Consider the following 12,733-nt stretch of genomic DNA (forward strand, 5'->3'; position numbering starts at 1 on the left):
GGACTTTTCTGAAAAATAATGTCACATTCCACCATACAGTCCTTCAGTGAGCTGGTCCTTCCTAAAGGAAAGAAATATTTGGAATCCTAGTGTGGGAGTTAATTTGGGTGAGGAATGAAACAAATTTCAAAGGAAGGAAAATATTGGTAATTCTGGGCCAACCATTTTGGATTTGGTGTTAACCACCGCTCTTTATATATGTCTTGTCCCCCTCCTCCCTAAAAATATCCACAAGTTCTTTCTTACAGCCTCAAATCATCGCAGATTATAATATAATTAATTTATTCAAAATATAACATTTTTTTGGTTTGTTTTAGAATAAAGGAACATGAAGAGGAAGAAGAAAGGAGGAGAAAATCTGAAGAAAATGATGCTGAGGAAATAAAGCGACAGAATGCATTATATGAAATAGAAATGAGAAAAAAACTAGAAAAGAAAAATAAAGAGATAAAGGAAAGAAGGAAACTATTTTTTGTAAGTTGAAAATACAGCATCTCTTCAAAATATGTACAAAGTTTAATGACTACATTGTAGTATATTTTTTTATAAATAATAGTGGATAGAAAACAAGTTGCTATTAAATTGGATTTCTAAGTATATTGGGGAGAGCTATACTTGCTATGGTTTTATGTGGATGTACTCACATGCAAGAACAAGAAATAAGAGAATGAAGATTTTTTTCAAATGACTTTCTTATCCTTAAAATGAGTTATCATATATATATTGTTATAAACATATAGTATCTCTTGATTTATCAATTTTTTTAAATATATTTTATTGATTTTTAACAGAGAGGAAGGGAGAGAGATAGAGAGTTAGAAACATCGATGAGAGAGAAACATCGATCGGCCACCACCTGCACATCTCCTACTGGGGGTGTGCCCGCAACCCAGGCACATGCCCTTGACCGGAATTGAACCTGGGACCTTTCAGTCCGCAGGCTGACGCTCTATCCACTGAGCCAAACCAGTTTCGGCTGATTAATCAGTTTTAGTCATTTTCTGTGTCTTTGCCCTGGTAGTTGAGGATTTAGCTCAGCTTTGCTGCTCTTGGAACACAGATGGCTTCTGGCCTCCAGGTTGCCTCATGGCCCTGAATGGCTGCTGGAGCTCCTGCCTCGTGACCACATTCAAGGCAGCAAGAAGGAAGGAAGGATGAAGGACAAAAAAGAGAGCCCTGCCTTGGCCGGGTACCTGAGTTGGTGGGAACATCATCCTGTCCACCAAAAGGTTGATTCACAGAGCACATACCTAGGTTTCGGGTTTGATCCCAGATTTGGGGTGCATATGGGGGGCAATCAGTCGATGTTTCTCTCTTACATTGATGTTCTCTCTCCCCCTTCCTTTCTCTCTAAAATCAAGAAAAACATATCCTCAGGTGAGGATTTAAAAAAATAATAAAAATAAATAATTATCTATTAAAATTTTTTTTGTTAGAATATACACCTATATATTTTCTTGTATATGTGCTAAAACAAAGTCTGGAGTAGGAATTGGTTTCACAGTGATTGAGTGTAGTGGGTAGAGTTAGAAATAAGCAGATACATAGTAGATGGGGTAGGTATCTTTATATATATATATATATATATCAGAGAGGAAGGGAAAGGGAGAGAGAGATAGAAACATCAATGATGAGAGAGAGAGAATCATTGATTGGCTGCCTTCTGCATGCCCCCTACTAGGGATCAAGCCCACAACCCAGGCATGTGCCCTTGACAAGAATGGAACCTGGGATTCTTCAGTCTGCAGGCTGACGATCTATCCACTGAGCCAAACCAGCTAGGGTGGGATAGGTATCTTTTAAATATTTTTAATGTGTGTACTGTGTGACTATATTAACTATTTTTTTAAATATATTTTTCTTGACTTCAAAGAGAAAGGAAGAAGGAGAAAGAGGTAGAAACATCAAAAATGAGAATCATTGATCAGCTGCCTCCTGCCCACCCCCTACTAGGGATCAAGCCCACAACCCCGGCATGTGCCCTTGACCAGAATTGAACCCGGAATCCTTCAATCTGCAGGCTGATGCTCTATCCACTGAGCCAAACTGGCTAGGGCTGATGGGTTTTTTTTCTGATTATTGAATTATTTTAGTTACATATTTTTAGAGAAATGAACTATTTAAAAAGAAATCTAGAAAAGCATAAAGAAGGTGTAAAAGTCACTTATAATCTCAAAGATAACTAACATTTGATACATTTCTTTCAGTTATATATACATTATAAACCTGCTAAATATGCTACTTAGTGTTTATATTCTGTTTGCCCTTCACTCAGCAATTGTATTATTTGTATTCTTCCCATGTCACTGGAAGTATAATTTATTTAACCATTTTTCCATTATTGAATATTTGAGGTTGTTTCCAACTTGTCACCATTATAAATAACTTTGAAGTGCATGGTATATAAAACTTAGCGCATTTTTCTGATGATCTCGTTGGGATAAATTTCCAAGAAAGAAATAACTGGACCAGAATCTGTGACCGTTTGACAGGTTCTTGTTGGATATTTATATGTGAAAGATATTTTTCTTGATAGGCTAACACAGAACTTTTTCTCTAAGGAACATATGAATGATAAAAATATCATCAAAGCCGTAGAACAGCAGCAGCAAGAGGAGGAAGATGAGAAGATTAGAAAATTTATCAAAACAAAAAAGCGCCTTATACAAATGAGGAAAGAAAAAGAAGCTGAAACACACAGGTAAACTTTTACAATAACTCACATAATTAATAAATTATTTTGTTATAAATGAGAAGTTGTGACATGAAAGGAGCCTTTAGGAATAAAGGCCTCATTATTTTATGGATGACTTGAGCATTTGTGACACAATGACTTCAGTTTGGGACATGTGAGTTGGGGTTTCCCTGGAATATCAAGGACATCTGTCTGGTAGAAGGCTGGGAATACTGGAAATCTCCGCTCTGGACGGGTATGAGCTGGAGGTGGCTGTGTGAGGCATTGCTGTATATGCGGTTGTTAGAACTGTAGACACGGGTGACCTCACCTAAGGTGAATAGGTAAGAAATGAAGGTGGCATAGTCCTTAGGACAAATGCAGCAAGAAGGTAAGGTGCAGACCACAGAATAGCTTCTAGATTGGAGGAGAACCAGAGAAACAGCAGAGGAGGAGCGTTTCAGTTAAAAAAATAAAAAAAGGCAATCTTTAGTGTTAGATCAATAAAGGTATTAAATGAGATTTTTTAAATTGTGTATTAGATTTAGAGGTCAGTTTAGTGAGGAGTTTGGGATGAGGCGAGAGTGGGAAGCCAGCGACAGTACATCGTGTTTCTGCCTAGATCATGCTTTTCTCTGATGGCTTTACATCACACTTAGAGTCTTTACTATGGTCGCCAGGGCTCCACACCTGTCCAAATTCACAACTGCCTCCAGCCTCACCTCAGACCTGGTCTCTCACCGTTCTCTCCTTCCTTTCCTCTTCCTCACTCACAGGGGACCTCTCCTGTACCCTCTCTGGGGAATGCTCACCTCTCTTAACTCTTCAGGTCATTGCTTTGCAAATTCACTCAGTGATTTAGTGAATTTGTCACATCTAAATTTAAAAGTATTTTTGGCCCAACATCCTAAATAAAAATGCCCCAATCTTTTATTTTTTATACATTTTTAAATATATATTTTTTAATTTCAGAGAGGATAGGAGAGGGAGAGCGAGCGATATTAACATCAATGACGAGAGAGAATCATTGACCGGCTGTCTCCTACATGACCCACACTGGGGATGGAGCCTGCTACCCAGGCACATGCCCTGATCAGGAATCGAACTGTGATCTTCTGGTTTCATAGGTTGATGCTCAACCACTGCACCACACTGGCTGGGCCCCAATCCTTTATTTTATTTATTTATTTATTTAGTTAGTTAGTTAGTTAGTTAGTTAGTTGTGTGTGTGTGTTTTTATTTTGGGGGAGGGGACCCAAATCCTTTAAAAAATAAGGCAGTCTTCTCCCCCTTATCCATAGTTTTGCAGATAATAAGAGGATGGATTTATTCAGAATTTGATAACTTTTACTAGATTTTTTTGTATTTTATTTAAAGAAAGGCCTTTGATTTATTTTATAACTTAAGCCTCCAATGTTAGAGTAAACAGAGTAATATAGTAAAGTATTTAAAAATATTTTTCATTGTGGAGAATTTTAACACTTTATTTCTGATACACATGTACACACATACGAGATCATATTATATGCATTACTCCCTTTGGATTTTTAGAATACCATAGTATTCTAATATGATAGTATTTGATCTGTTAACTGAGATGGCCACTAAGTGACTAACAGGCAGGTAGTGTATACAGCGTGGATATGCTGGACAAAGGGATAGTTCATGTCCCAGGTGAGATGGAGTGAGATTTCATCACACTACTCAGAATGGTGTGCAATTTAAAACATAGAAATTGTTTATTTCTGGAATTTTACATTGAATATTTTTGGACTGAGGTTAACCACAGGAAACTGAAACCACAGAAAGCAGAACCACAGAAAAGGGGGGACTACTGCATACTTTATTCTAAAAATGAAGTATTAAAAATAATTTCCATTTAAAACAATCAATATATATGCGAGGGGCAAAGGGGCTCCTTTTTGCCTTGTAAAAGACTAAAATATCTGACTCTCCAAATTATACTGACTCCATAGCAGATCTATTCATGAAGATTTGACATGATGGTTGCTTTGTTATAGGCTAATGGAGGAACGTAGAAAAAGAATAAATAACTTCCTGAGTGAAATAATAAAGCAGAAACTTGACAATGAAGATATGATTCTTGCTAGAAATAGTGAAGAAGTTGAGGCTGAATGGGAAAAAAGAGAAAGAGATAAATATGAAAAAAATAAAGCAGAATTAAAAGCGATTGAAGAATATAGAGTCTTTGCGGTAAGCAATTTATTTTTTTTAAAATATATTTTATTGATATTTTACAGAGAGGAAGGGAGAGAGATAGTTAGAAACATCGATGAGAGAGAAATATCGATCAGCTGCCTCCTGCACATCTCCCACTGGGGATGTGCCCGCAACCCAGGTACATGCCCCCGACCGGAATCGAACCTGGGACCCCTCAGTCCGCAAGCCGACGCTCTATCCACTGAGCCAAACTGGTTTCGGCAGCAATTTAATTTTGACAAATAAAAATTACACCAAAAAAAAAAGTAAGCCCTTCCTGCTGTCCTTTCTACTCCCTTTGTATCCCAGACAAAAAAAATATCAGAGATTTGAAAAATAATCTATGAATTATCTTCCTGTATTCTTGAAATCAGACCATGTTTACTTTCTAATAGAAGATAACATGACAATCAATTACAAATAATGAATTTATAGATGCAAAGTAATAATCTCTTCTGTTCTAGTTTGGTGAAATATGCCATTGGCATTTTAATAGGAATTGCATTGGGTAGTATGGACATTTTAATGATGTTAATTCTTCCAGTCCATAAACATGGTATATACTTCCTCTGTGTCTTTCTTCAGTGTCCTATAGTTTTCTCAGTACAGGTGTTTTATCTCCTTGGTTAAATTTATTCCTAGGTACCTTATTTTTTTGTTGTTGTTGCATTAGTATGAAATACAAAACATTTTATTCATTAATATACTTTGAATTTGAATGTTTTCAAGACAAATAATGCAAAAATTACCCTATTGCATTTCTATATTTCTTAATTCTTCAGAATTTATTTCCTATATGACTGGCATAATATTTAAATTGGATAATTTATAAACGTTGTAGCAACTAATTTTTTTACCTACAAAGATTTTCCTACCTTGAGAAGATCTACCTTTTTTTCTATTCCTGTATTTTTTTTTTTTTTTTAACAAATGTCATTCTATTTAAGTTGTCGTTGTGTGTCCTGATATTTGGGAGATAAACTGTCCACATGGGGATGAGCCCAGGTGCATACAATTTTCTCCCCTTGCATTGCTCTGGGCTGACTTTCTGCTTGGAGCTTTCTGATCCGTGCCTTCTTTAGAGAGCAATGGTTGCTGAACATGGTTTAGTGTTTTCCTTTACCTTTTAACATCTAGATGAAAAACAAAGCAGAAGAAGAAAGACAAAGAAAATTTGAGGATAAAGAACATTTGCTGGCTGTCATGAAAGCGGACCAGATTTTCTATGAGCATGAAAAGGAGAAAAAACGCAAAAGTGATAAAGAACGTCTTGAAGTTCAAGATGCCCATATTCAGCAAATGGTAATTATTCCTGTTTATACTTATTTTAGTAATAACTATGTAAATAGAGTTCATGCGAGTTTTCTTTCCAAAGCAGATTCCTTTGACAAGCGAGATCAGCTGGTCATTATGACACAGTCCTATATAATAAAAGGGTAATATGCAAATTGACCCTAATGGTGGAACAACCAGAACAACTGGTCGCTATGACGCACACTGACCACCAGAGGGCAGATGCTCAATGCAGGAGCTGCCCCCGGGTGGTCAGTGCACTCCCACGGGGAGCACTGCTCAGCCAGAAGCTGGCTCATGGCTGGCCAGCATAGCAGCAGTGCAGGGGATCTCTCCCGCCTCCACAGTAGCACTAAGGATGTCCAACTGACAGCTTAGGCCCACTCCTCGCAGGGAGCAGGTCCAAGCCATTAGTTGAACATCCCCCGAGGGCTCCTGGGCTACCAGAGGAATGTCCAACTGCCAGCTTAGCCCCACTCCCTTGGGGAGTGGGCCTAAACTGACAGGTGGACATCCCCCAAGAGTTTCTGGACTGCAAGAGGGTGCAGGCTGGGCTGAGGGAAACCCCCAAGTGCACGAATTTTCGTGCATCGGGCCTCTAGTCTATACTAATAATAGAGGAGTATGCAAATTGTCTAGGACGTCGTCACAGTAACGACCGAACAGCAGGCTGCATGGGGCAACCAGGCCAGCAGGGGGGGCAGTGAGGGACGACCAAACAACTGAACAGCAGGTTGCGTGGGGTGACCGGGCCAGCAGCGGGGGGACAATTGGTGGCAACCAGGCCAGCAGGGGGGCAGTTGGGGATGACAAGTCTGGTGGGAGGGGGCAGTTGGGGGTGACCAGGCTGGCAGGGGAGGGCAGTTAGGGGAGATAAGGCCACAGGCAGAGGCGGTTAGGGGTGATCAGGCTGGCAGGCAGGTGAGCAGTCAGGAGCCAGCAGTCCCAGATTGTGAGAGGGTGCAGGCTGGGCTGAGTGACCCCCGCCCCCCCAGGCACGATTTCATGCACTGGGCCTCTAGTATCTAATCTAATAATAGACAAACAGGGTAATTGACCGTACCTTCACTACGCCTCCCATTGGCTAATCAGTGAGATATGCAAATTAACCACCAACAAAGATGGCGGTTAATTTGCATATGTAGGCACGAAGCAGAGCAGCGAAGGCGCTGAAGGCGGCTCTGGCCGGAGCAGCGAAGGCACTGAAGGTGGCTACAGCCGGAGCAGCAAAGGCCTGGGTGCTGGGTGCTGGAGGAAAACCGGTGCCAGCAGCCAGGGGAAGGGAAGGCCTATTGCATGAATCTTTTCATGCAACAGGCCTCTAGTATATATATAATAGACTAAGCAACTGGCCAATTGGCCAACCAGCCGGTAGGTATGATGTGCACTGACCACCAGGGGGCAGATGCTCAACACAGGAGGTGCTGAGCGACAGCAAGTTTGCAGAGTGCCCTCTTGCACTATGGCACTCCTCGGGGGATGTTGGACTGCCGGTTTCGACCCAATCCCCACAGGCTAGGCTGAGGGACTCCACCTGCTGGAGGCACCCCGCTTATTCCGCAGACACCCTTCAAGCCCCGGTGCCACCCCAGGTGCAGTCGGCCAGGGAGGGATGGTGGGAGGTTTGCTCCAGGGCGTGTCCGGCCCATCTAGCCCAGTCCTGCCCTGCTGGCCACCTTCTAATTAATTTCCTTTCAATGTGCACAAGTTTGTGCACTGGGCCTCTAGTTACTCAGAAATTATATTGATTGGGATCTTACAGGTTTCACATCTGAAGTGAGTACCAGAAATTTTAGAACATGTATGAAGGACCTGGCATGCAATCATTTGTAACTAAAAACTGTCTTACAAAATGGCTGTACCATTTTCCATTCCTACCAACAACATAATATGAAGACAACTTGCTCCATATCCTCACTATCACTTAGTACTATCCTTTGATTTAGACTATTATACTGTAGTGATGTTTCATGGTGTTGTTATGCATTTCCCTAATGACTAAAAATATTGAACATCTTTTCATGTTCTTCTTAACTATATGTGTGCCTTCTTTTGTAAAGTGTTTATTCAAATCTTTTGTTAATTATTTGATTGGGTTCTTTGATTTCTTATTGTTGAGTTTTAACTTGTTTTTTAATGTGGTAAAACATATATATAATATAAAATTTACCGTTTTATCCATTAAACAGAACTCTCTATTCTCCCTTCCAGCCTCTGGTAACCACTGTTCTATTTTCTGTTCCTATGAATATGATTATTCCAGATACCTTATATTAGTGCAATCATACAATATTTGTCCTTTTGGTATCTTATCTCACTTAGCATAACGTCTTCAAGGTTCATTCATGTTGCCACATATGTCAGTTTCATTCTTTTGTTTTGTTTTGTATTGGTTAATCCTCACCAAAGGATATTTTTCCATTGATTTTTAGGGAAAGTGGAAGAGAGAGGGAAAGAGAGAGAGAAACATCGATGTGAGAGAAACACATCGATTGGTTGCCTCCTAGGCCTGGGCCAGGGAGGTGCCTATAACCAAGACATGTGCCCTTGACTGGAATCAAACCCAGGACCTTCTGGTCCACAGGCCAAAGCTCTATCCACTGAACTAAACCAGCTATGGCTCAGTTTCATTCTTATTAAGGCTGAATAACATTCCATTGTACATGTATACTGCATTTTGTTTATCCATATATCCATCAATAGATTTGGGTTGTTTCCATCTTTTGGCTATTGCAAAGAATGCTTCTGTGCACATTGGTATACAAATATCTGTTTGAGTTTCTTCTTTCAGTTCTTTTGTTTACATACCCAGAAGTGGAATTGCTGGGTTACATGGTAATTCTATATTTAGTTTATTTTTAGAACCATTGTACTGTTTTCTATAGCAGCTGTACCTTTCTACATTCCCACCAGCAATGTTCAAGGGTTCCAATTTCTCCAAATTCCAACAAATTGTTTTCTGGGTTTGTTGTTGTTGGGTTAAAAAATATATATATATATATGTATATATGTATATATATATATGTATATATGTATGTGTGTATATATATATATATATATATATATATACATATATATATTATTTTTTTTTTCATTGATTTCAGAGAGGAAGAGAGAGAGACAGAGAAAGAAACATTGATGCTGAGAGAGAATCATTGATTGACATCCCTCTGGCAGCCCGGGAGACCTCAGGGGATGTCCCACTTTGGTTAAGCCAAAGTTAGACATCCTTAGCACTGCAGAGGAGGCAGGAGAGGCTCCTGCCACCACCGCTGCTCTCCCAGCTGTCAGCCCCGCTTGTGGCTGAGTGGAACTCCCCCTGTGGGAGAACACTGACCACCAGGGGGCAGCTCCTGCATTGAGCATCTGCCCTGGTGGTCAATGCATATCATAGCGACCAGTTGTTCTGCTATTAGGGTCAATTTGCATATTCCCTTTTATTATATAGGATTATTACATAGGATTAGCCATTTCTATTCAGCCTGAAGACTTTCTATAGTATGTTTTACAGTACAGATGGGCTAGCAATAAATTCTTCAGTTTGATTTTCTTTTTTTATTGATTTTTAGAGAGAGGAGGTGGGGAGGGAGAGAATGAGAGAAAGGAAAAGAGAAAGAAAAAAACATTGATCAATTGCCTCCTACACACTCCCCAACTGGGGATCAAATCTGCACCCTGAGTATGCACCCTGATCTGGAATCAAACCTGCCCCCTTTTGGTGTACAGGACAGTGCTCCAACCGAGCCACAGTGATCAGGGCCAGTTGGTTTTTTTTTTTAATAATGTCTTTATATTACCTTCATTTCCTTGGATATAAAATTATGGGATGTCATATTTTTCCATTTTGAATATGTTGTTTCAGTGTCTTCTGGCCTTCATTGTTTATGATTAGAAATCTGCTATTAAATATATTGTTGGCCCCTATATATATGATGTGTTGTTATTCTCTTGATTTTAATATTTTTTTAAAATATATTTTATTGATTTTTTACAGAGAGGAAGGGAGAGAGATAGTTAGAAACATCGATGAGAGAGAAACATCGATCAGCTCCCTCCTGCCCATCTCCCACTGGGGATGTGCCTGCAACCCAGGTACATGCCCTTGACCGGAATCGAACCTGGGACCTTTCAGTCCGCAGGCCGACGCTCTATCCACTGAGCCAAACTGGTTTCGGCGATTTTAATATTTTTCTCTCTATTTTTGGCTCTCAGAAAATTTACTGTGATGTGTTTTTCTCGTGTTTATCCTTTTTGGAGTTTGTGATACTTCTTGGATGTGCCTGTTATATCACCAAATGTGGGAAGTTTTTTACCATTATTTCTTCAAATATTTTTTCTGCCTCTCTATCATTTTCCCCTCAGGGGTCCAATTTTCACATATAAAGCGACATTTGATATTATACCACAGATCTCTGAAGTTCTGTTCATTTTACATCAATCTTTTTCTTTCTGTTGTATAGATGGGACAATTTTTATTGATCTACCTTCAAATTCACTGATTCTGATATTTGAACACATCTAGTGACATTTTTATTTCAATTATTGAACTTCCAACTCAGTTTTTATTTGGTTCTTTTTAATGGTTTCTCCTTTTCTATTTAGATTCCCTATATTTCCTTTAATTATTTTGATATGTTTGTAATAGCTGCTTTGAAATCTAATTGTTAAATTCAATATGCTGCTTAGAACAATTATTTTTTCCTTACAACAATGTAACACTTTACTATTTCTTTGCAAGTCTAGTAATTTTTCATTGAAAACCTGACATTGTATAGAGTATGTTGTACACTCTGTTTAGTTCTGAGGGTGGTGGTTCTTTGTTTTAGTAGGCAGTTACTTTCCTTGGATGCAAGCTATGAAATCTCTCTTCACAATAGGCAGCCTTTGAAGTCTCTGCTAATGTTTGTTTGTTTTTAAGTCTGGCTCTCTAAAGTTCCTCTCCGTACTGGCATTGACAGTCAACCAATAACATGGGTAGAGTTTATCTTCAGACAAGTTAAACCAGCAATGCTTTTACCACGGCTGCATAAGCTGTGTGTGGGTTGAGGATGGCCTTCCAAAGAACAGAACATTCACAATCTCCTCCAGGTTTTTATTTTTGCTAGACGTACTGGATCTCCTGTGTGAATGTATAGTTTATCAATTAATCAGGGATGTCTGTAGAGTTTATTATTTTAATTCTTCTATAACTGTCTTGCCTCCAGAATCTCCCCCTTAAATTTTTATCAGCGTTGCCACTCAACTCAAATGGAATCTGCAAGTTTTCGTTACTTGAGCTGGATAGATAGCAATGCTCTCCAAACAAGAATGCCATAAAGTTGCTGTTCTTACCAGATTTAGCAGCAGTTTTTCATGAAAAGACACTTCTTAAGTATTTACCCGCATCTGGTCACTTTCTAGGGCTCTGAAATGTTTGATTTTTTAAAAAAAGTTAATATATATTTTTTATTTCAGAGAAGCAGGGAGAGGGAGATAGAGATAGAAACATCAATGATGAGAGAGAATCATTAATCGGCTGCCTCCTGCACACCCCCTACTGGGGATCAAGCCAGCAACCCGAGCATGTGCCCTTGACTGGAATCAAACCCAGGACCCTCCAGTCTGTAGGCCAGCACTCTATCCACTAAGCCAAACCAGCTAGGGCTGATTTTTTTTTTAAATATATATTTTATTGATTTTTTACAGAGAGGAAGGGAGAGGGACAGAGAGCCAGAAACATCGATGAGAGAGAAACATCGATTCAGCTGCCTCCTGCACACTCCCCACTGGGGATGTGCCCGCAACCAAGGTACATGCCCTTGACCAGAATCGAACCCGGGACCCTTCAGTCCGCAGGCTGACACTCTATCCACTGAGCCAAACCAGTTAGGGCTGCTAGGGCTGATTTTAATAATTTTTAATAATAAACTTCCTACCTGTGGAGGGAAATCGGCCAACTTCCTTATGCAGCCATTACCAGAAGTGGGATCTGCCATATTATTTTGGAGCAAATCGGAGATTATCTAATTTTATTAATGTATATTTCAGAATGTATCTCTACTACTCAGGGACTCTTTAGAAATCAACATAATCACAATTCTATTATCATATCTAAAACAATTAACATTCAGTGCGGGGCGGGGGTCAATGGGAAAAAAGGGGGGACATCTGTAATACTTTCAACAATAAAGATACATTAAAAAAAATAAAACAGTTAACACTCAGTGTTTAAACTCCCCTCAAATTATCTCATGGGTAATTTTGAAATTGTGTTAGTTGAATTGGGATCAAATAAGGTACATGTAGTCTATTTGGTTGATATGTCTTTAAAGTCTCTTTTAATCTATAACTCCTCCTCCACCTCCATCTTCTCTTTTTGTCTTAAGTTCTCCCTCCTTGTCTTTATTATATTTGTTCTTTTTTGTAGTTTGTTGAAGAAATTGTTTGTTTGTTTTTATCTTTTAGAGTTATTAATCTGGCTTTTGCCATTTGGATCCCTGTGGTGTAATTTAATGTGTTCCCTGCATTTGATGTAAAATCTAGATTAGATTCAATTTTTTGGTTGAA

The 12,733-nt window shown here is 39.2% G+C and overlaps 1 protein-coding gene across 1 annotated transcript in view; it reads left to right on the top strand.

The window, feature by feature from the left end:
* Positions 1-12,733, top strand: part of CFAP210 (cilia and flagella associated protein 210) — a 29,856-nt gene that overhangs the window by 11,880 nt on the left and 5,243 nt on the right. The window contains exons 5-8 of the mRNA XM_059704173.1: positions 318-474; positions 2,562-2,701; positions 4,696-4,888; positions 6,032-6,196. Of these exons, the coding sequence (XP_059560156.1) occupies positions 318-474; positions 2,562-2,701; positions 4,696-4,888; positions 6,032-6,196 (655 nt within the window). The remainder of the gene's footprint in view (positions 1-317; positions 475-2,561; positions 2,702-4,695; positions 4,889-6,031; positions 6,197-12,733) is intronic.

Source organism: Myotis daubentonii, chromosome 7 (genome assembly GCF_963259705.1).
Source record: "Myotis daubentonii chromosome 7, mMyoDau2.1, whole genome shotgun sequence".
Taxonomy (NCBI): Eukaryota; Metazoa; Chordata; class Mammalia; order Chiroptera; family Vespertilionidae; genus Myotis; species Myotis daubentonii.